At 45.2% G+C, this 25,140-nt stretch overlaps 1 protein-coding gene across 1 annotated transcript in view; it reads right to left on the reverse strand.

Annotated features, from left to right (window-relative positions):
* IBTK (inhibitor of Bruton tyrosine kinase) overlaps nt 1–25,140 on the reverse strand; it is a 1,971,965-nt gene that overhangs the window by 793,594 nt on the left and 1,153,231 nt on the right. The window contains exon 19 of the mRNA XM_069606314.1: nt 22,789–22,849. Within this exon, the coding sequence (XP_069462415.1) occupies nt 22,789–22,849 (61 nt within the window). The remainder of the gene's footprint in view (nt 1–22,788; nt 22,850–25,140) is intronic.

Raw genomic sequence — 25,140 nt, forward strand, 5'->3', positions numbered from 1 at the left:
TATCGCCTACATCTCAAATGTCCATCTAAAGGACAACGAAAAGATCCTGCCCCGGTTATGCAAGAGAGACACTCGCAGTATTTGGTCCATTTTTAGAGGTAATATTCACACTGACCTATACATTTTTTTTTCTGTGATTTCATCTAAATGTTGGGAAAAACTGAGTGCAAAATTCAACTTACCCTCTCAGTACTCCACTTGCAATTCAGGGATTTTGCACCCAAGACTCTCGGAGCACTGTGCCTTTTCTGTAAACGATATCATCTAGGCTATTGGACAACTTAAAACATCTAAGGCTGCAGGGCCTGATGGCATACCCTTGTGTATTCTGAAATCTGACACGCATTTGTGGGCAGCAATTCTGTTCACCAAATTCGATCTTATTCTCAGAACTAACATCATCCCTGTTTCTTGCCTTAACGCCATTATTATCCCCATATACAAGAAGGGTGATGCGCAGGACCCTGCACATTTTCGTCCCATTGCTCTGATGACACATCTACAAAGGTATTTGCAATTCTTCTAAGAAAACATCTAGAAGGCTATGAAAACGATATCTTTTCAAAATTTCAGGTGGGATTTCAGCGGGCAATGGGAACTTCGCTAAACTCATTCATGATACTCGCGAAGTCGAAAATATCCAATTCTGGTGCTATTTACATCTCTGCATTAGACTTAGCTTCTGCTTTTGACCCAGTCGTTAGGGAACTGTTGTGGATCAAGATGCTGAAAATTCCAAGCCACCTCGTTCAGCTGATCGTGATGCTTCATGTCAACACAACCTTCCAAGTTCGGGTATGCAAAGATGGTGCCCTCACTCCACCTATTCACATAATGACTGGTGTCAAACAAGGCTGCAATCTCGCTGCCAAGGTCTTTAATTTATACATTTGCGACATTGACAATTTTTGGACAAACCCTTATATGTATTCAGTGAGATCGGGCTGGCTAAGTTTACACTGGCTCTGTTTCGCGGACAATGTCATCCTATTCGACCGAACTCCTCCTGGTCTGCAGCTGAAACTTAATAAATTCCAAAAATTGTTACGCTCACCTGGCTCCCACAGAGGCGTCGATCGGAACTGGACAGCTGCGATCTCCACCAATGTGACACATAGGGCCGAGATGACGGACTGGACTGGCCCACCTAGCTTCGTTTGCTTGGCCCGTAGGAATATTCTTCTGCAAATGGAGAAAGGGAATTAACCACCCGTGGGTTGAGCGTAAATCCCCCCACCCTTGCTGTTCTTCCCACAGATAGCCTTTGATGTCCCCTCTTATAGTCTCACCTGATGGTTTGAAAAGATGAGCTCTCCATCCTGCATTGAGCGCAGGGGCACGCGTTGATAACCAGTTGCTTCACTGGCTCGAAGGAATTGGTGAGTTCCAGAACAATATTGACTCCGAGATTCCCGGCAAGAAGCCGTAAGTATAAAGTTCGTAAGAGTTCTAATGCCCGACTTTCACTCTTGTCCGATTCCTTGCAGGTTGCAGCTTGACCCTAATGAAGTGTTCCTCGTGGCAACCGGTAGTATTCTGGTAAGGATTTGTATTTTCCAACACAGTTCGATAAAATAAAGTCAATATGTAACCTGGTGCTTTCTCCCTTATTCAGGCGCTGAGAGATAGTATGAAGTCTTGGGGAATAATACCTCCGGCGGTAAAATCATGCAAGTCTATTGTGGTGAGGAGGGTTCCCCTTGTTAGTCCCTTTGTTTTACCTTGCTGTCCTTTTGTTTCCCCTTAGGGGCCGGGGTTCGGCAAAGATGCAGTGGAAGCTGCGCCGACCCGTGAAGAGGAAGAGTACCCCCGGTGGTAAAATCGAGTAAGTCTATGGGGGGGTGACTAATATTCCTCTGTGTATTCCCTTAGCTCACCTTGCTGTTCTTGTCTTCTCCTTAGGTGCCGGAGTGCGGCGGAACATGCAGTAGGATGCGGGGGAATGTGAAGATGCTGCGAAGGCCGGTGAGTTCAGCGCGGCGCTGCAGCAGGTGAGGCGACGCGCATAAAATAACTTCTTTCTTCCAGCTCGAAGGCGCGATGGATCGGGAATTCAGGTAAGGATTAAAGGTATTGCTCTGTTCTAACCTTTTCTCCTCCTTTCTCCCTATTTCTACTCGAAAAACTCAAGGCGGGCGTGGCAGAAGGCTGAATGCAGACTTGCAGGCACGGTGAGCATTACGCTGCTGGATGCAGAATAACCTGAAGCGTGTGCTGTTCTTCAGGCGTGGTTTAAATAGCACCAAAGTAGTCCCAGGTAAGTATTCCTCCCAAGCCCCGCCCGAGTAAAGAATAGTCCCTAAGTAAAGTAGTCCCTTCCAAGCCTATGGCGCCAGGACTGACTCTCCATATGAGCCTGGCGCCGTAGGCACCAGGACTGGACCCAAATAGCCCCTAGCAGGGGTTGTTGGTCTTGCTTAGGATAACTTGATGCCTGCTTCCGGGGTTGCTGGACGTGGTCTGGGTCCCCAGGGGTAGGCATCATGACATAATATGCCTCTCATCATAACTTGCAGGCCAATTCAGCCAAATCGAAAATCATAACTTTTACAAATACGAAAAGGTTGAGGTCTTATCGATGGAATATTGCTGGTACCCCTATTGAATCTGTGAACATTCTTAGATACCTAGGCTACTCCCTATTCGATTCCAATTCAGTTAACACATGGTCTATGTGGCTAAGGGACAAAGCATTCCCTTTGGCGTCTCAGATGAAACTTATACTCATCAAATACTGTAAGTTTTCCCTGTTACCTATCAACTTCTATCTATTGAAAGTGGAAAACAATTCTCCTGTATGGGCTGGACTCATGCTTACTTAATCTGGATACCGTCTTAAACTGTATTCAATCACAACTCTGGAAACACAGATTGGGTTTAGCAGCAACTGTGCCCCAGTCGATTATACGGCACGAATTAGGGCTGTCATCTCTTTCGACTAGACTTGCATGGCGTAGATTATCAACGTATGCTAACATTTTTGTTCCTGCCCGTAACTCTCTCTATCAAGACATTAGCATTCGTCTTCAAGATGGCAATCCAATGTCAATAGCAACCTATGCACCCCAAATTAATTCAATCCTAGCAAAAATCGACTCATCAGTTGATGTCTTGGGTCATGGTCTCACTAGCGTTAAATGCAAACTGTATGAGTGGGACTGGATCAAGACTATTGACTCCAACAAATCCTATAAAACCTACACGGAGTACGCTTTATTCCCAAGAAAAAGAAAGAAACTTTACTCTTATATCGCAAAATGTACCTGCAACAAAGCCAGGATGATCTACATGTGCTTCAAATTAAACCAACTGCCCACTCGTCAGCGCTCCAAACACTGGCACAAATCCATCTATGTCCACAACTGAAAAAAGGTGTCACTTTTCGCAAGACCGTGACCACCTTGAAACACTGAAACATCTTGTTTTGCATTGGGTTTTTAAAAACAATGATAGATGCACTCTTCTTGGCATGTTTAATCCAGTACATATGGAACTTGCTTGTCAATCTTTCTGGGCAATATGTATACAGGGAGACAGCACACGGCTGCTTCTGTCCCTAATCAAATTATTGTAGAAGATCGAAGACGCCATGTGTGCGGCCAACATTACTTCAGCAACAATCTTTCAGTGTGGAATGTATGACGCCCACTCCTAAGAAAGAAAACGTGGTGTGTGATCTGGAATGACGTGTAATCTTGATCTGCTCTTATTATATGGGCATCTCGGTAAATGACTGTCCCCTGGATGCTGTGTTGAATATGTCTTATAATTTATCAGTGCTGGGTCAGACGCATCTCTACATATTATGTAAAAAGGGATGTACTACTGTAGGCTCTATCTATTGATCTTTCATCTTGTATTGACTGGTACGGTGTGACATGCTGCGGCTCTGTTTGTTAGGGTCACCAAAATTTTGAATAATGTGCAATAATGTTGGTTTCGCCAACTGATGTATTTTACAACAGTGGTTATGTTGCTCATTCTGCCAAACAATGGTTGACTGATGAGGTTATATTTTTGTTACGAATGTTGGTTGTCGTATTTAATGATGCTAATGTAAATGTTTTATAATGGAAAAGTTTGGCAATAAACTAAATCATTTTAATAAAAATGTTTTAACAAAATTAACATACATATAAACCTGCCTTTGTCCCATGAGCCTTACTCTTCATCTTCTGTTCACCATGATATTTTATTTATAAAGTCAATAGTACGGGTGCAAGAACGCAATGAGGTAACAAGGCCAGCATCAGCATAGTCTTTTTTGTTTTGATGTTGTTGCAAAAGAATTATGCATAATATACATGAAGCAATAAAATATTTTTTTTTGTTTAGTCCAGAAAAACAAAGTTGTCTGATTTTTTTGGAGGAAAACAATGGGTAAGCACTGAAAAACACAGATCTTAGAACACACTGACCACTCCTGAAAAACACCACCGGAATTGAAAATAAACAGGAAACCCTACCTTTGTCCCACACGATTTCCGCCCCTTACACATGAAAAGAAAACTAAATAAGAGCTTGAGCCCTGACTCCAGAAGGGGTGACTCATTCCTTCAGGATAGTTTTATGTAGTTCATAACTGATGGGGTAAATCCTCCTTCCCCTGGCTGTCACTAGGCCTTTCTATGTAGTTCCACCAAGATGTTAGTGTCTCCCTTCCCCAAGGCTCTTCCGGGCTGACTTTCAACAGTCATAATGATATCTGGATTTTTCCCAGAGGACGCATCTTTCCTCCTCTGGTCTTTTCTCAACCTTTGCCAAATGAGATCTTCTTCCCCTGGTCTTCTCTTGTGGTTATGTGGTTCCCAGAACCCGTTCTCAGGTTTATAATGTCTCTTTCACAGGCCCGGTTTACAACCCTGCCAGGCATGGTTTAGCATGTACAGTTATTCAAACGTTTTATCCTTCGAGTCACAGACCCCCTCTATAGGTCTCTTATTCAGGCCTGGTTCACTATCTTTCCAGGCATTCTCTTGCAAGTATAAGTCTCCAATTAGGTCCCTTAGCTCTCTTCTGGTGCCTTTAGGTTGTGCTCTCACTCAGTATGTTTCACTTCTTAACTTGGTCCCACTGGGATGAGAAAGATGGTTCTGCATTTCCTCCCGACCACAGTCTCTAGGGTTTCCCAGTGCCTTCCCGGACCCCCTATTCATACCTATATATTTGGTCCGTGAGGGTCCCAGTCCTCGGCAGCCTTCGTTGGCTTGCCTTGGGCTCTCCTGGTCTGCTGTGAGCTTTCGACGGCACCGCCTCAATGGTTTGTTGCTGTACGTCGGATCTTGCCTGGACCACTCGGATGGCTTCCTTTGGCTACATGTAATTATAACGAATTGAGAAATAATGAATGCAATTTTACCAAAAAAGAAAATACATTTTTTTTAAATTGGTGGATGGAGGGGTCCTGCCACCAAGCCCCTGGTTTACCCATGCTTCTAACCGCACCCCGAACCACCCAACACCTTTTAACCCCTTAGCCCACCCCTATATATTTAGCATTCAGTATTTGTTTCGCTAAAATTGCATTTGTTATTTCCTATTCAATAAAAATAACTGCATAACCTCCTAAAAAACCCATACTAGACCCAGCCATCCCTACGAATTATAGGCCCATCTCCACCGTCCCCTTTCTCAAAGTCATACACAAAATTGCCTATACCCAAGTACAAACCCACCTAGAGAATAACCACCTACCAGGAGACAGACAATCCGGTTTCCGGCCCAGACACAGAACTGAGACGGCTTTACTGGACCTAAAAAACCAGATGGATGCCATCAGAGATTCAGGAAACCTCTGTATCCCATTACTACGCGACTGTCTGCCGCATTTGACCTGGTGGACCATGACAAATTAGCCCTCACACTCTCCCAAAACTTTCACTTCTCCAAGGACGCCACCTCCTGGATCAAATCTTTTCTCTCAGACCGCACCTCCAGAGTAGCCGTGGAGACGAAGCAGCAGATTCCCATAACAGTTCCTATAGGTGTACGGCAAGGCTCCTGCCTCTCCCCCACTCTCTACAATGCATATACCAAACTCCTCTTTGCGGCTTTGGACGCTATGGGTGTAACATACACCAACTTTGCGGATGATACGCAGATACTAATCCCAATCTCAGGCAACCTAGAACAAGACACCATTCTTATTACCAAAATCTACTCCCTCATCCAGAACTGGATGGCAACAAACAGCCTCTGTCTCAACGGAGAAAAAACAGAGATCCTCATTGTAGGATCTCCCGCACGATTGAACAGGTTACACCAAGACTACATGTCTATAGTCATAGATCACATCCCCATCTCCATTTTGAACCAGGTCAAAACCTTACGCGTATACCTAGACTCCAGCCTCACAATGTGCAAACACATCAATACTCTGGCCTCCTCCACGGCTTACAATGCGAAACTCATTGCCATTAGGTCTGCCATTTCTGACCACCCAAAATAGCATTACTCTAGCAAGAGCCCTCATTATGTCCAAGCTAGACTATTGCAACATCTTCCTATTAGGCAACACCAAGAAAAACATCACTAAAATGCAACTTCTGCAGAACAAAACCCTAAGAGCAACTCTCGGTATCACCAAAAGGGAACACCCATCGCTTCACAGGAGAGAAGCACACTGGCTCCCAATTCAAGCTAGAATTCTCCACAAAACACTCAACATCACACACAAGTGTGTCACACTTAATGCCCCCACCTACCTCAATCAATGTCTCACACAAAAAGTAGCAACCAGAACCCTTAGATCCAATTCCAACACCCATTTACTCATCCCTGTTTCAAGAACGCCAGAACAGGTAATTCCAGTTTCCCAGTAGCAGCACCTAGAAACTGGAACACATTACCCCCCAACATAAGCAATGAGCTTTCCCACTTACAATTCAAGTAGTTACTAAAAACCTGTCTCTTTAATAAATTCTGACTTACTAATTGAATTTGTACACATACCGCACCATTGCTTAGCCTCTAGACTATCGATCCTGAACCATTGAATTTCTTTGCTAAGTTTCATTTTGTACTGATTACTACTATGTTCTCACTGCATCCTTTAAGCTCTAAAGTATTCTTGTATCACACTGCCAACCATTTAGCATCTTATTACCCAGTTACTCGTATTTCATATTACCATGTACTCCCTGTAATCAATAAGTTTACAAATATTCCTGTAAACTATGCCGTGATACCCCTGGGTTTGGGAGTACTACCAAATGCAATAATTAAATCAAATAAATAAAATGCCCTTCTTCTAGCCACTGGACGTTGGGTTTCCCAGCCTTCAGGTCAGCCTTCACTCCATTCAGCCTTCTCCAACACTGGTTTCCCTCTCTCGTTGTCCGGGTATGCAGCGCGTCTTTGCTGCACGGCTTCACGCCCCAGCTCGATGCTCCTCTGTGGCAGGACTGACTCTGAAGAGAGTCCTTCGTTATCTTTTAAGGGAAGGTGTCTTTCACATTGCGGATAACTAGTATGTTTAAAAATTGGTGACAAGGCAGGCGCTCTGTTGCCAGTCAAGTTTTCCTGCATTAGCTTCTCCTCCAAATGCACCTTTTCATGACTCCATCAATCTTCAGGGAGACTGTGTTTCTTTGCTTTTTCAGGCATATCTTCATTTCCTTTTCAGGTGTGGCAAGTTAATTGACTAAGGATTCTGGCATTTGTATTTTTCGCACTTAATTTTTCTTGCAGGTGGCTGGAAACAACTCCCTCCATAGCACAAATCTTCCCCTTGATGGGGGGAGGGAGAAAGCCATGGTTGCGGCTCTCCATTGTAAGGCATGAGAATTGTTTTGATGATCCGTTTAAACGTGCTCCCTCTAAACGGAGGTTGGGAGAATTGGCTAACCTCTGTTTCTGCAAATTGAATGCTGAGGAGGATGCATGCCATTTTTTTAATTGCTTTACAGACTTTGGGAAGAAGCTGTTAAAAGCCTAGTTTTTCCTACAAATAATATTTGCCACTGTGGGGTGGCACTGCAATATATTTTTAACTGTAATGATATTGAATTTATTTATAATTTGTGTGAATATGTCAGGCTTGCATTGAAGCGCTATGTAAGAAATATGTATGTTTAGGTTGCTCCTCTTTTAGCTCATTTATAATCAATTTGAGAGGGGGGGCGAGTAATTGGTTGATGCTTTTAGTTTGGGGATGGTTGGTTTTAGTTACATGTGGTCTTTTAATAGGTGTTCCTACACCAATTCTATGTGCAATGTATTTCTTTTGTTAATGGAGAAATCCAATTTAATAAATTTGAACTTGATTGATTTTAAACGATATCACTGACCGACATTGTGCTCTGGACATTCAGCATACTTAACAAGTCCTTGTTTAAGTCCCTGCCGGATTTACCCCAAGAAGTGGGCTCTGGCCCTTTTTTAGGCTTCGACTCTGAAGAGGAGGTCCATTGGGCTACCTTTTGAAAGACTTAAAGCATTTTTAGTCTGAACGGTTTCCGCTTCTCCGAAGAGGCAGATTTAGATGGGAACCTTACCTTTTCTGGTGAGGAGTTCCACCTTCTTTCCTTCTTCTTCGAAGTTTGGATGAGATATGAATCACTCCAGTAGTGAGATCTCTTATGTTTTCTTGACAAAAGAGAAAGCCTGTTTAGTCAGCTAGTGCACTGCCAACCCCAGTGACTAAGCTGCTAGCTTTGAGTCCTTACATTCCTCCAGAGACACGTCCACTTTTAGCCAAAAACAGATGTTCCTCATTAAAAGAAAATTAGAGGAGGTCTTCCTGGAAAATTCAGCAACACCAACACACTCTGGAGATATGAGGCTCTGTGCAGCACAGTGGATGTGCCTGTGGGTCATCCTGCACAATCTGCAGCATCGAGACCAGCCTGAAGTGATTGACATACCGTCCCCTTGCCATCACTCACTATGTCCAGAAAACCATCTCTGACCTCACCCTCTGGGAAAGTCTTGGCGGCCTCTGTAAGGAATATGCTACTTACCTGTAACTCCTGCTCTTCAGCATTGGTATCTTCAGGAGCAACAATGTTGCTAGGTCCATGTTGTCCATGTCTGCCCCTACCAGGGGTTCCATCCCGAAGGGTCCCCTTCCCTCATCAAGTAGCCTGGGTCCCAGGGTTGATCTGTCGAGAAAGGAATTACTATGTGGTCTGTCGCTGACGCAGATAGCGAAATCGGTGCTGATGCCGGTTTCCTTTGGACCGAGGTTGGTGACAAACTTGCTGGCGGTATTGTGGCCAAAGCCCTACCTGCTATGGTCTTCTCGAAGACCTGCATCATCTGACTCTTGATCTCCTCCCATTCCTCCCTTGAAGCCCCCTTAACAAGGTAGTACTTACCCTCTTATGCTGAAAAGCAGAGTGGCGCCTGTGTCTGTGTTTCTTTTACTTATGCAAGGAAGAAGAGGAGTGATTGGAGCGCTTCTTTGAATTGTTATGTTTATCCTCTGTCAGAAAGGCATGGTATCAACAGTAAGACAGACAAGTGACCACAGTTCAAGGGTATTTATTGAACTTCAACAAGGGTAAAATAAATGCCTATCTAAACCTAAATCTACAGATGGGAGCAAGCTACCACCATCAAATAATAACGCAGTCCTAGTGATGTCTTGTCAAAATAAAAGGGCCTATACTAAAAAACCAATTGCCGATACGTACCTCTAAATGCAAACAGCGTGGGGTATAATGATACAAAAAGAAAGAAGTGTTCAAAATGATACGTCACGATGTTCAGGCCCTTCGGCTCCCTTAACCCACATTTTTAGCACTGGACAAGGCGCTTCACTCGAGCGTATAAGAGTCTCTGGCTTCTTTAGCACGAGGATACAGTTCAATCATAACATCGGGACCTTCTGTATGCAAGGCTCTTTACTCCTCAAAGTCTCTTCATTCAGAGGGCCTGATGCAACCAAACAAAAACCATAAGTTATTTTCCTCTTTTTATTTCTACAAGTATTTACTTTAGGTGATTCACTATTCAGGATACCTCTCAGTCGGGGACAGATCTCTTTAGCACAATGCTTGCAGGGTATTCTTTCGGGTGATAGAGAACAAACCCGTGTATTGCTACACGGTGGACCTAGGATGCACTCCTAGGGGGACAACAGTTCCAGTGATTGTCAATATAATTTATTGTGTGGCTCTACCACCACCGGGGAACCCAAAATTCAAACAGAAATTTAGTTCTGTTATTTTGTTCTAATCGAGAAACATATACATTTTATGTAATTAAAGATTAAGTCAATGAGGATTCCTTGTTGTAGTTACAAACTCACATTCAAAGTCTAAGAAATCAAAAATTCAGATTTAATCGAGGCTTTACCTCATTTATCACATCAAAATCAAAGAGACAGTGATATGGCCGACTATCATCCTGTTTTCTCGCACAGGTACAATAGTAATTTACAATTCAATGTGGTAAGTATTGTTAGTAATACATCAAATCAAATATTAATAGTCAAGTGTTTAAAACATTCACATGTGGAAAAGTAATCGTGTCACAAAATATTCAAAACAAATTCACGATAGCTCCTTATAGGTTAATAAATAGCCAACGCGTTTCGGATTCCTGCCAATCCATCTTCAGGGCAAGAGCTATCTGTTCCTATTAGGTTAGTGTACTTCTTCCGTAAGATCCCAAGGGGTTATAAAGGATAACCATTCAGTATGGGTACTATTAATGCTAGTCTAAATGACACAATCAATATTCAAGGAAACAGTACTAACCTCCACATTCATATAATGATGACATAAGAAGCGTCATGTCTGTTGGGTAAGAAATTAAAAGACACGGGACACTAGAAAGTGTAGAAAGTAGCTGATCCGTGCTGCCCGATTATGCTAATTTTTTGTACCTGCCCTAGAGATCATTACAATGCGCTTGCCACTAATTAATGTGTTTCGGTTTCGTTGTCTAGATGGTGCTGACTGGTGAAATGCCATTATCTGGAGAGCCCTATATTATAACAAGTGATGCATTTATTTTCTGAGTTTCAGACACCAATGTGTCCTAGTAACTCCACCAGGCTATTTATAGCATTTGTAGGATTGACTACAGTTTATATAATGTACAGGCCCTTTGCCTAACATGCCCATATTAATCCCGATATTCTCTCCCCCTCTTAACCTGTGACTAGATCTTCCATTCGACCGCTCTACCACCATTGACCAGCTGGTGCCATTATCGTCCATACGGCTGGGTGAGTCCTTACTGCTTTTCACTCACAGTAGCCATTGAATCTAGAATTCTACTTATCATTGGATATAACCCACTTACAATGAATTTCTTTCCCAACAGGCATGACGCTTCTTAGGTCACCATTGTATGAATGCGAAGGTTAGTACAGTTTCCTTGAATAATGATTGTGTCATATAGACTAGCAATAATATTACCCATACTGAATGGTTATCCTTTATAACCCCTTAGGACCCTACGGAAGAAGCACACTGACCTAATAGGAACAGATAGGTCTTGCCCTGAAGATGGATTGTTAGGAATCCGAGACGCGTTGGCTATATATAAACCTATAAGGAGCCATCGTGGATTTGTTTTGAATATTTTGTGACACGATTACTTGTCCACGTGTGAATGTTGTAAACACTGGACTATTCATATTTGATTTGATGTATTACTAACAATACTTACCATTGAATTGTAAGTTACTATCTTACCACTGCAAGAAAACGGGATGATAGTCAGCCATATCACTGTCTCCTTGATTTTGATGTGATAAATAAGGTTAAGCCTCAATTAAATCTGAATTTTTGACTTCTTACACTTATAACATTGAATGTGAGTTCGTAACTACAATAAGGATTCCTCATTGATTTCATCTTTAATTACATAAAATGTATATGTTTCTCGATTAGAACAAAATAAAACTGCTAAATTTCTGTTTGAATTTTGGGTTCCCCGGTGGTGGGAGAACCACACAATAAATGATATTAACCATCACTGGGACTGGTGTCCCCCTAGGAGTGCATCATAGGGCCACCATGTAGCAATACACGGTTTTGTTCTCTATTGTTCTTGTCTGTCCCAAGTGGCCTTGTGACATTAGCCCTTTCGCACCTGAAACTCCTTTGAGCAATATCTGCTTAATATAGGTCTTACGTTGATTTAAAAAACTGTAAAAAACAATCTCCTTGAGGTCAACGATAGGAGACCCTATAAGTCTGTGCATCCCCTCTCCCCTCTTTTGAAGTTATATTCTTTCGGGTGACTCACGGGCCATCCCAGATCCCCCTCAGCCGGCCCGGCTCAGATCCCCTTTTTTAAACTCAATTAGTCTCCCTCAGCCGGCTCGGACCAATTTCAATCAAGTATCGAAGACTTTAATGTTTTAATGTGCACAGGGTTTAGCTTGACCCATTGCAGGACCACTTCAATTTTGCAATTCTTTCTCTTTTCCCTTTACATTTGTCCCCTTTGGGTTTGGATACCTAGCAGAGACTTTCGAATGAGCAAGCAGGTGGTGCCGGACAACTCTGCTTATGCTATCTATCTTCGCTTCAAAGTTCAGTCACTCATTTAGAGCATTAATTATGTTCGCATCACTTGCCACACCCGCTTCATGCACCGTCCTCTTCAAATAAATTCTTACAATGTTGCCGCTTACAACCTTGGGATCCAGGTCAGGTTGGCGTCAGTCTCCCCAACTCATCGGCTGTGCTGCCTTCACTGGATTTTCATTGTTTTAGGAGCCAAGGACAGTACCACGGCGGCAACCGCTTCTCCCCGCCTTGACTATGACGCGGGAGAGCCCTGGGTACCTCCGACACACAATGCAGGAGTCTTCAGCTTTGATTCCAGGTCTTAAGTTTCCTATTCGCGAAGGCTCATAAAAGTTACGGTTTTCGGGTGAAAAGGTCGAGGGCCTTTGCATTCTTTTTCGTCCGCACCGTCTTTTGCCTTGTATTAAACTGCCATCTTAGAACTGCTGCTTCCTCGTGTGCTTTGCCTCGCTCAGAGTGTGCTCTCATGTTCCACCTTTTATCTGTGTGGGGAAGTGTGATGGAAGTCAGGTGTGTGTAATGAGTAATTGCCTGACCATCATGCTGGGACATGTCAGGTATGCGGCTCAGCTGTCAGTCCGTTTACCCTCACATGGAGTTGTCCGTGAGAAAGTGTACATGCCGGAAAAGGGGGAGGGGGTTTGAATACCTAAGTATCCTACCTGGTAGGATGGGGTAAAGGTGGTATAGGGAAGAGGATACCATGTCTCGCCGTCCGGTGTCTCACTTCCACTCCCCGAAGACCCCCCCCCCATACAGGTGATCCTACCGCACTGGTCCAGCCCCAGGAACTGGATCCAAAAGCAATGGCCGTGTCCTGGCCAACTGGATGACAGATCCCCCGGGACTAGTGGGTGAGACACCTTCAGGTTTCTCACACCTCACTTTCCTTCTCTGGAGTTGATCCATCAGTGTCTGGACCAGAGGACCTTGTCGCCGACCTACCCGGACAATAGGAAGAAGGCCTTCCAAGCAAAGGTTTTGTTGTGCGCTTCCTCATCGCTTTCGGGTTCATGGCCTGGCAAGAACCATATTGCTCTATGTCATGACTCACTTCGAGACGCCACACACAGATATTGTACGTGTCCGTGAGGGACAATTTAGAGTTATAGTCCTTGCAGCGCTTGAATGCCTGTGGCATGGGCCATGAATTCAGATACAGGTTAATTTCGAATTTACATTTTTTTCAGGCTGTGTTCTGTAGCAGCGTGTTGAGCGCACAGAAAGAAAAAAGGAACTGAGGATGGGGTGAAGTGCATTCGTTAAGTACGGCGACCAATGTCAAGCCCAGATTCAACTAGTGGCACGGTCAAGGCACGAGTCACACTACCCTGCCAAATGTTTGAGCAGATGACATTGGATGGGATAGCTATCAAGATGAGGAAGGAGTGGGACAATGCAATCCATTCAAGTGCAGTTAGCTTATTTTGTATCCTTATAACTTTTTATATAATGGCTTTTTGGTTACTTTGACAATGTGCTTAAAACAAGCTGGTGGCAGCTGTGTGATTTCTACTGTTTTTGTGATCTTTTTCTGATGCACTTTTGGATTTACCTCGCATGGCTACCAAATGTGGCTAGCACCATAAAATGGCCATGTCACAAGACTTTTGCTTGTGTTATTTTGGAATTTGTAAAGCGGACTGCAGCCCATAGGCATCGAGGCGCTGTTGCAAAGCAAATTACTTAGATACAGTTTCATGAATGATCGCTTAAGGGTTACAGAGAGCAAACATGTCATAGTGAGCATGAGAACAGTTACAGATGTACAAGAAAAACAACGAACAACATGCACAGTAATGTAGCAGCACAAGCACGCCAGTTGAAGTGGCCAGGAGGCTAACCACAACAGGGGCTGTTTAAACAAAGAGCCAGGTTTTGACGGCCTTTCTGAAGCGTGTGTGTCTTAATGCTCCTTATGTTTGTGGGAAGAGAGTTCCATTGAGAGGCAGCGATGAAGGGGAAGCTTGCGCCATCTGCGCGAGACCTGGAGATTTTGGGAACAGTGACCATATTAAAGTAGGCCATTCTAGTAGGCCTGTGATGGGTTCAGCAAATCTCTGGGCAAGATACAGGGGTGCCTTGTTGTTGAGACATTTGTGTGAGATGGCGAGAATTTTGAATGTGATGCATTCCTTGATGGGAAGCCAGTGGACTTGTTTCCTTGTGGCAGAGATGTGTTCCTTTTTGATATGCCAGTGGCCGCACGGAGGGCGTTAATCTGTATGGTTTGAAATGTTCTGATGTTTTTGCAAGAGGTGCTAGCCAGGAGGGCATTGCAGTAATCTAGCCTTGATTCAATTATAGCCCTTGCTATAGTGAGGCAGTTCTCTTTGGACAGGAAGGGTCTGGCTACATTGATTAATTTGTCATGATATGATGCTGCGGATGCAATTGCATTAACTGGTCTGTTCATGGTGAGATTAGAGTCTAAGTAAACCCCTAATGTTTTTATCGCCTGCTCCACCGGGTTAGGCGTGCTGCTAATGGAGAATGAGTTGTATCTTTCGTCCAGTTTCTTTAGAGTTGCCAGGGCCCCAATGAGAAGCAGTTCCGAATTTTGGAGTAAATGAAGTTTAGTTGCTCCAAGTCAGTGTTGTAGTCACCGGTGAGAGGGATGAGCAGCTGTGTGTCATCCACGTAGTTGGTATATGATATACCTAGCTCATCCAAATACTTAAATAGGGGCTTCATGAAAAGGTTGTAGATGGTGGGAGAGATGCAGGAGCCTTGCGGAACGCTGCATTTGATAACATCTGGGTTGGCGCATGCTTGGTCCGGCTCTGCCCTGGAGAAATGAGGCAATCCATTCAGTGGCTTTGGAGGAGAAGTTAGCTGAGGATGATAGGAGACGGCAAAGGGTGCTATGATCGACCAGATCAAATGCTGCCGATGGGTCGAGAAGTAGGAGGAGAGCTGGTTTGCTAGCATCTCTGAGGTTATCAATTTGATTTTTAAGGTCTAGGAGTGCAGTTTCCGTCCCATGTCTCGGGTGAAAGCCTGACTGGCGTACACTAAGGAGATGGTCACCAGGAAGTTTTGGACCTGAAGATAAGCAGCCTTGTCTAGTACTTTTAGAAGAAAAGGGACAGTGGTAATGGGTCTATAATTCCCAGGGGTGGAAGGGTCAAGTGACAGTTTCTTCAGGAGCGGGGGTACCCAGGCTTCTTTAAGACATGATGGGACAAGCCCTGTAGAGAAGGAGGTGTTGATGAAAGATGTAAAGAATGAGGCCAGCATGGGAGCACAGTCTTTGATGAGCTATGCAGGACAGGCGTCCCCTTTACAATTGGATGGCTTAATAGTTTTGAGTAGGGCATTTACTTCCTGTTCGTTCATTTTTTTTAAGGAAAATAGAGGGGATTCGTGGGAGGTCCTGTGGTGGAAGTCATCGATATGTTTGCTCAAGCCTGATGATGGGCAATAATATTGCTTTGAAGTAGGTTAAGTTTGTCAAGCATGGCCGACTGGATACTATTACACCATTCTGCAGTTTTAGGAGTAGAGGGTGGAGCGGGTGATGGTGATTCCAATTCTCTGAAAATAGAGAAGATGTCTTTGGACCCTGATTTAGCGTTAGCTATCCTTGTATTGAAAGAGTTGCTCTTGGCTGTAATGATGGCTTTTTTATATTCTTTGGCTATGGACTTAAATGATGCTTCAGTTGCGTGACACGGACTGGCTACCCATGCAGAGTGAAAGGCTCTTTTTCTGGCACATATTTCTAGGAGATCAGAGGAGAACCAGGCGTTAGTGTGTTTATTCCGTTTGGCTTTCCTGAGAGTCAAAGGGGCAATGGCATTGACAGCATTGGTGATGATGGTGTTGTAGGTCGCAGCCAAGGTATCTGGGTCCTCAGAAAAGGGTGCCAGGAGGGAAGGTGATTGGAGGTAGGGCAGAAGATTTTCCTTGGTTAGCTGTCGAGAGCTCCTGCAAAATGCTGGCTGGAGTGGTTGAACTGGCTGGAGTGGTTCTTTGTTGATGCTCAACTCGAAGGAGATAGCATGATGGTCCGACCACGGGATAGGGGAGATGGCTGAGATGATGGGGGAGCGGTTATGATGGGCGACCCAGTCTAGGGTGCGACCTTTGCAGTGAGAGGGGAGTTTCACTGCTTGTTGGAACCCTAGGGAAGATGAGGATTTGTTGAGGGAAGTGGCTTGGGAGTCTGACGGATCGTACAGGCCCAGATTGAGATCCCCTAGCAGGAGGGCTTTGGAGGTTTTCTTTAGGTTGTTGGATAAGGCTGTAGAGATTGTCTTGGAAGTCTGTGGCTGGTCCTCGAGGTCGATATACTATGTGGAGGGTGATCGTGCAGCTCGGGGGTGGCTACATTTTAAGGGGCAGGTAATCGCTGTTGGAGCCAATGTCTCCACCTTGCACTTTTCTGATAGGGACAGCCTCTCGCTATAAGAGCTACCCCTCCTCCTTTCTGAAGGGGACGATCCTGCCGTAAAATGGTGTAGCCTTGAGGGAGGGCTAGTGAAAGGGCTGGTCCTGACGCTTCATGAAGGCAAATTTTGTTGATGAATAATAGGTCAAGCTCCTGGTTAATGATGAGATCGTGAATGTCAAGGGCCTGGGCTGAGAGTGAGCGGGAGTTGATAAGTGCGTAGGAGAGGGGTGGTGAGGGGGAGTTCCCGGTTTTAAAGGTAGCAATCAACCCTTTCCTAGGTTTAGTTGACGAGACCTCTGGCAAGGGCCCAGTAGTGGTGGCAGGGGCACAGGCCCAGTAGTGGTGGCAGAGGGCAGAGTCACATGAGCATTGGGCCCAAACACCATAGTAAGGGCCGCGGGCGACGACACAGGTCCATTGGAGCTAGGCACATTGGTGGTGATCGCGGGCAAAATCAAATGCACATTAGAACTAGGCACATTAGTGGTGGCAGAGGGCATAATCACAGGCACATTAGAGCAAGGCACAATGGTGGTGGCAGAGGGCACAATCATAGTCACATTGGTGGTGGCAGAGGGCATAATCACAGGCACATTGGGGCTAGGCACATTGGTGTTGCAGAGGGCACAATCATAGTCACATTGTTGGTGGCAGAGGGCACAATCACAGGCACATTGGTGGTGGCAGAGGGCACAATCACAGGTACATTAGCACTAGGCATAATGGTGGTGGCAGAGGGCACAGTCACATTGGTGGTGGCAGAGGGCACAATCATAGTCACATTGTTGGTGGCAGAGGGCACAGTCACAGGTCCATTAGCACTAGGCACATTGGTGGTGGCAGAGGGCACAATCACAGGCCCCTTAGAAATAGGCACATTGGTGGTGGCAGAGGGCACAATGACAGGTACAATCGCACTAGGCACATTGGCGGTGGTAGCAGGCACAGTCACAGGCACCTTAGAAATAGGCATGTAGGTAGTGGCAGAGGGGAGAGATCCAGGCATGTTCAACCCAGTCATATTAGTATGGGCAGTGGGTGAAATATCAGGCCCCTTGGAGTTGTGCACTTTGGTAGTGGCAGAAGACGCAATCACAGGTGCTTTAGCGCCCTGCATATAAGTAAGGGCAATGGGCAAAATTGCTGGTATAATGGACCCCAGCGGGCTGAGAGAGGCCATTGGCCGAGGGTCAATAGGGTGTCTACCGATAATAGGAGCAGTTGTAGTCCCTTTTGGGGTGAGCTTTTGGTCGGCGTGCCTCAGGCGGGTAAAAGTCAGGAGGCGTCTTTGTACCAAACGAGACATTAGGGCCGGTAGGTTTTGTGAGGCGGGGAAGCCTTTGAGCGGGATCGCAAAGCAGGCCAACCCTGCATAATGTCCGGAGGCGTGGGTGATCTGTCGCCTTGGCATGGGGCCGCCGGCCAGCGCATTTCTTTGAATATTGTGTGTGTGCCACTAGCCCTCGCGTGTGTTGGAGCCAGGGGAGCGACGCTCAGGTGAGATGTTTGTGAGCGGGCCATTAGAGCAGCGGGAGGCAGCATGGGACCGAGCCAGGAGGGCGAACAGCGGATAAAAGAGCTGCGCACCCAAACGCTGGTTCCTGGCTTTACTGAATGGGGTTGAGGTGGCAAAGGGAGGAATACCAGTACAGGATCTGAGCCGCTTAGCCCACATGGTGAGAAATGCTTGCAGGGCACCTGCTGGGGAGCACTGCCTTCAATATCTTACTGAACATTGCACAGCAAAGGGACAAGAGGGGGGACGCTTACCTTCCTGCATTACTACACCAGCAGGGCTCGCAGCATGCAGCTTCTCCGAGCAGCGGAGAGCTGCAGAGAGCTCCGGTGGCTCTTTTCTTTGGCCTTCTCCGCCCGGCTTTGCCTGCCTGCCTCCTCCCTCTCCCTTTAAGGCAGGAGGTGGAGGGGCAGGCAGGTAGGGGAGGCCAATCCGGACCCGGGCTGTTGGCAGTGATGCCTCCGGGCACTTCTATGTTGTTGGGGGTAACCAGGACAACGGCGGTGGCCATTTTATGCATGTTGGGCACCGCGTGGAGCGTGGATTTCGGCAGCAATGATTTGGAACAATCCAGTGTCCCTCTGGAAACAGGATCAGCGGATGCAGGCAACGGGCGAACAGAGCCTCGGAGCAGAGCTGCAGAGAGCTCTGATGGCCTTTTCCTTTGGCCTTCTCCTCCTGGCTTCTTCTCACCATATTGTTCTTTGGCCTTGTTCCTGCCTTTTAAGATCAGGAATGCCTTATATGAAAACCCCTTTCTCAGCTGCTTTCTTAGGGTAAGGGGGCGTTGTGTGTAAGAGCCAGACGAGGTGACTAGGACTGTCTGGTCCCAGTACATATCCTCTGCCGCCCAAAAGACTGTTGCTGGACAGATGTGACTAGTGGTTGTCCAGGATTGAGCAACCCTGGGCTGTTTGAATGTTGCATATCCTTACCAATGGTGGGCTTGGGCTGTTGCCCAATCTGCATCTTGAATATAAGGGCTCCTGCAACTGTTCATCAGATCATCGTTGGAACCAATACTTCTATGAAGAGCAGTCCACTGACAATCTCAGGAAGACACATGCAGCTGACCATCATCAACTGCAGTGATTGGCCCAGTGAAGCCCTGCTCCTCTGTCAGATCTCAGATGGCCCCCGTTGGTGGTTTGACTCTTGGAGCAGTGTGACAACCAATCTTTACCCCTGCTGGATGATTTGAGGCTTTGCAAAAGTCCCTGTACCACCTGGTGGACTGACCAGCTCTCTCCTGGGATACCTTGCTGCAGCTGCAGCAGTCTTTCCGAGCAGAGCCCTGGTACTTTGCAGATATTGAACTTATGCTACAAGTCTCCTGCATTTTCAGCCGCCTCAATTCAAGGAAAGCTGTGCGGAGGCAGCTTCTGTGTTTGTTGCTGTACGATCGCCTGTCACTGGCTGACTGTGGTGACCTTCGCTGGAACACTCCTTCAATCCTGTGAGGTGGGTATGCCCGCAGAAGTCTTCATCTTTCTTCATTTGGGGTCTTCTTCTGGAATCATTTGCTGTGCAACGAGACAAAATCCTGACACGGAAAATGGCCTCTGCACCTGTGGCCCATGGACCTTCCTCAACTGAACCAAGTGAAGAAGATTGTGTTCAAAAAGGATTCCGGAAGATCTGCAGTGGTACCTGGAAGAATCTGAGTCAGTGGGTAAGTTAGCATACCCATTTCTGCACAAACCTGTGCTCCATAGGGTACCATTGGGTATACATTCCTGACCATAATTCACTCTGACCTGACCTTTGGTGGTGGCACCCAGGTCAAGGATACTTTCCTAGGCCTACCCGAGTGATTAGTATTGAGTGGCGGAGTTAAGTACTTACATGAACTTTACTAAATACTTATCTAACTTTGAAAACTTTCAAAAAGCACAACCACAGCCTAATGCATCATTTGGAAATAGACTAACCTGATCAAGTTATACTTTGGAACTTGTGGCTTTTGGGCACACGGCCCCATGACATCTTAGGGCTGGACTTCTCTAAGATTGAAGAAAATATTTTGTGTTGGTTCTGCCTATTTCTTTACCTTTCATCTGACTACTCACCTATATTACACTTGTAACCGATTCATGTGCAATTCTATTCTTCTAATAGTGAATGTGCATTTATGTTTATAAGGTTTTGTATGTCAATACTTAGTTGTGATTTTTATATGCTTAGTGTGTAACAGCCTAATAAATAACTGTATTTTGATATACTCACTATCTAACCTGAATTATTGGTGTTGCATTGTGTGGACTCATTGTAGCCCTAGACCACTCTCTCACTTTTCCTGAGACTAAGCCCTGACTGGGTTTGGCTAACCTCTCAGTGTCTCCCCGGTTTGCCATAAATATGGTGGCCTCCCATAAGGGCAGATTTTTGAAATTCATCTTAACAGGAAGTAAATCACTGATAGACATTTCGGGTGAAATTGCTCTCAGGGGCACACTGAGGCGTCCCTGCAAGTCTTGTTCAACCACCAAACACCACTTTTGGCACTTGGCAAGAATTGGTGATCGTAGTTTGCATTCAATGTTGGCGATGGGCCCAGTAAGTTCCTATGGCCCAATTTAGTCCTATAGTGAATCCACTGTTAAAGGTCTGACCACTTGAGTTTTGACAATTACGACTGCAGCCAGTCTTGAGACAACCATGCAATCTAATAGATGAATGCTTTCCGATGAGCATGGGATGACTGAAGGTAAACTCCTAGTAGAAGTGTTGTCTTCTTCCTGAGGAGTTTCATCTGTTTCCACCATCGGGTAATCACTGGTTAGAGAGGAGAAACCGCTGGAGGAACCTGAAGCACAGGGGAGATGGTCAGTGATTGGCAACAGCTTCTTGAGATGAAAAAGAATGAAAAACCACAGGAAGAAGTCATAGTTAAGGATTGAAAATATAAGGAATGAACATTCCGCAGCGGACGTGGGGGGATTGGGACCAACCTAGTCCAGAAGAACATTTTCAGTGATGGAGCAGGTAAACTGAAGGTTACAGGAGGACACAAGGTAAGCAGATAGGTCTTTTGAATTTAGGTTCTGTTGCAGTAACCGGAGACCGGATAGTTTGCCAGTTATCAATGTTTCCATTGCTCTGCGTCATCAAACTGATATCTCTAATGGCCACGTAGGAAAACACAAGCTTGTCGCAGAGAAGGTAGTGCAGAAAGCAATCAGACACGTATGTGCCCACCAGTCAAGGTTCCTTGTTGGGTTAAAGTGGCTGTAGTCACAACTTAACAGTAGAGCTTCACTTTGAGAAAGGTCTACGACAGAAATGCACACCAGTATTACTTCAAGCATGATCAATCCGGCCTTGAAGTTTTCCTCTTCAAGGACACATTCCAAGAGATAACCAAAGCAATAGAAAAGACCATCACTAATGATAGGGAATTTGGGTCCGAGAGGGAATCTCAGCCTCCAATGGCAATGGTGCCTTCTTTCAAAGTTGAGGCAGTCAACCAGAGCATTGGGACTGCCTCTTTCAGATATGGCTTTGGGGTGGGATGTGCATTCCAGTCAAAGCAACAGGCGCCCTTGCAATCTAGACTTATCTGGGAAGATTCTGCACTGTCCCAGCACATGACTCAGCTGGATCTCCCTCGTGTCGACCATTCTTTTACTAGCATGGTTGTTCTCTATGGCTACCTTTCAACAAACATGTGAGTGAAAGAGAGAGCAGCCCTTCCTATACACCGTTTACTCACGCCTCACACACAAAAAAACATTCACTCACACACTGAAATGTTAAAGGGTCTTTCAGGATACAGCTGTACATATTTATGACCTTGATGCGTCCTCAGATTAAGACTCACCAGGGGAAAAAGTCAAGCAAGCCAGGCAGGAATAAAAGAAAACATCACAAGTCTCCCTCCAATAGATCTACAGTGGTGATTTTCAATCTTGCAACAGGGTCCTAACAAAATCAGGCTTCACTGAGTAGCTAAGGAACAAGACGCATAGCAGGCCCGACAGAAAGCCTATCAAGATACCAACTTAATCTTGGCAAAGGAGTTAACGGTTTTACTACTGAAGATATGTCGATGGTCATTTTGTCAATATGTAGTGTATATGTAGTGGAAAATGGTGTGGAGGAGCACCAGTTTTTCCTCGTGGACGCCCTCGACCTCTGAAGAGGAAAATAATCTAAGATGAACTTCAGGAGAACAGCCTAAGTAGCTCTCCACCAACAGGGGGGAAAGCCTGAGAAGAAGGGTTTGGCCCGACAGAGCCAAGGATCTAATTACACATTTAACACCATTTGCAAGGATACCAAAATTAAGTACTAATGAAATATGAATGTGTGTGTGTGTCTTTGCTCTTGGTAAAATCAGTTACAAGAAAATCAACAGGCAATTATAAAAAACAGATACAACTCACCATTTTTCTATACGCAAGAGAAAGCTCTTTCAAAACATCATCACTTAAAACATCCAGAGTCCTTAAAAAGAAAAATTATTAGCAAGTTAACTTAACAAAAAAATAATAATTACGGTAAAATCCAATGCTGCATATTCTTTTCATTTTTTCAGATAAAAAAATGAATATTAACACAACACACAAAATCTATTAAATATGCAACAAGTAATATTTCATCATACTCAAAGAATGCATGACCTACTGCACATTTAAATGATTGATGGGATCGATACTATCAACATTTGATTAGCTTAAAATGATGCTGTTAATTTCTTATGGACTAGTGTGATTATGGACTGAATTCTTTTTATTTTTACAGTGGACACATTCATCACCAGCAAGGCTTCTGAAGGCTGGACAGGTTCTTCAAAGAAATTACATGATTGAAATAAAAGTTCAAACACAAGCAACATGTGATGAAGCACCCATAACCCCTTAAAATAAAAGTAGATGTTAACAAGAAACCAGTGGTTCATTGACATTTTCTCTCCAAGAGGTAATAGCTCCATGAGGTGACATCCACATACAAAGCACACCAAACAAAATCTAACATGGCCAATCTCTGCAATGCGACAGGGGCCAAAAAGCAGAGTATTATGCTAAAAGTGGCAGGACTATAGCTCCGAAAGCCAAATGAATTCAAAAGAAATGGGAGGGGTGCTGCCACAAATCTGAGGGGTTGTAAGAAGAGCAAGGTTATTCAGAGTCAGTGTCACATGCTCTATTGCTGGAGGGGAAAGCATTGGGTCGATACACTAAGGGGTTAATGGAGACAGCTACTAATACTTGGTAATTTGTAGAGATAACTTGAGGTACTTCGAGATACTCTAAGAACATCCAGAAATGTTGAAAGGTGAGAACATTTGCAAAGGGGTGAGAAGTCTGCAAGATCCCTAGAGCCAAACATAGCCTGTGTTAAGACAGAATTCGATTTTTGGGGAGCTGTGTAGTCTTTTAGGGACCCCTTAACTTTTTGCTTTTCCCTTCTTTATTGTTTGAATCTCTGACCCGTTTGTGTGGCAAGTGGGATTTCTACTTAAATTCGCCCTGAAACTGCATCCATTTTTGACCCTTAGTATATGGTTCAGCTCTGCTGTGACAAAATGACTACTGTTCTGCAGGAGTACAGGGAGGTGTAGTGGCTAAACTGCCTACACAGCTCCACATTACTATTAAACCACCAATAAGGCCAATGAAAGGTGAAATGGGCATAGCCCGAAAGGTATACGCCTCCTTCGCCTTGTGCAATAGCACAGGGCGAGGGCAGACTATGGGCCTCATTCAAAGTTTGCCAGTCCGGTAACTACGGTACCAGCAAGCTTGCCGGTACCGTAGTTACCGGACCGGAAAACTACAAGGTCTGATCGCAGGTGCCTTGCCGCCTGCCAGGTCTGACCTAGCCGGTGGACCGGCACCCGCGAGCAGACCATGTCGGATGCATCAGCACCATTCTCAATTGTGCCAGTGCATCCGGCCTCCCCATTCCCATTGAGCCCTATGGGGCTCGAATGGTAATGGAGAGCATTTTTTCGCGGCACCCAGTAATGGGCAATTACCGGGTCTGGTGGGGCCGTAATGGCCTGGTATTTGCCCATTCATGGAATTACTTACCAACTGGTAACATTCTTTCGACTGGATGTTCCTCCAATGCATTCCACATATTTGACATGTAATGTCCACAGCTGTGTACTTCGGAAACTTTTTCGGCAGAGGGCGTCCTGCGTCGATGGCGTCGGGTCCATGTCCCTCGAGGGCCTCCGTCGAGGACGACGTCCCAGGATGTTATAAATAGGACACACGGCGCCCATAGCCTCAGTTTAAGTTTTTCCCCCAGAATGTGTGACACCATTCTGATGCCTGCTGACCTGCACTTAGCCTTGCGGAAACGGAAGCTGCAATCACATAGGACATTCTACCGAGGGGCAGGCTGAGAGGGCGATGTGGAATGCGTTGGAGGAACGTCCAGTCGAAAGAACGTTACCAGTTGGTAAGTAACTAGTACTACGAATGGATTGTGTCCTCAACGCATTCCACATCTTTGACAGACTCCCAAAGCAGTACCAGTAAATGGAGGAGGGAAAATAATTTAGAATACCCAATTACATTGCGGAATAAAGAACCGCCTTCCCAAAGGCCATATCCTGACCTTGGATTGTATCCATGGAATAATGTTTTTACAAATGTATGGATAGAAGCGGCATCACAAATATCCCTAATAGAAACACTGCGCTGGAGGGCAGTGGAAGTAGCCACGCCTCTAGTGGAATGAGCTCTCAACTATTCAGGAAGGTCTTCACCCGCCAACCGGTAACA

The sequence above is a fragment of the Ambystoma mexicanum genome, chromosome 4p (assembly GCF_040938575.1).
Source record: "Ambystoma mexicanum isolate Mex_15411 chromosome 4p, UKY_AmexF1_1, whole genome shotgun sequence".
NCBI lineage: Eukaryota > Metazoa > Chordata > Amphibia > Caudata > Ambystomatidae > Ambystoma > Ambystoma mexicanum.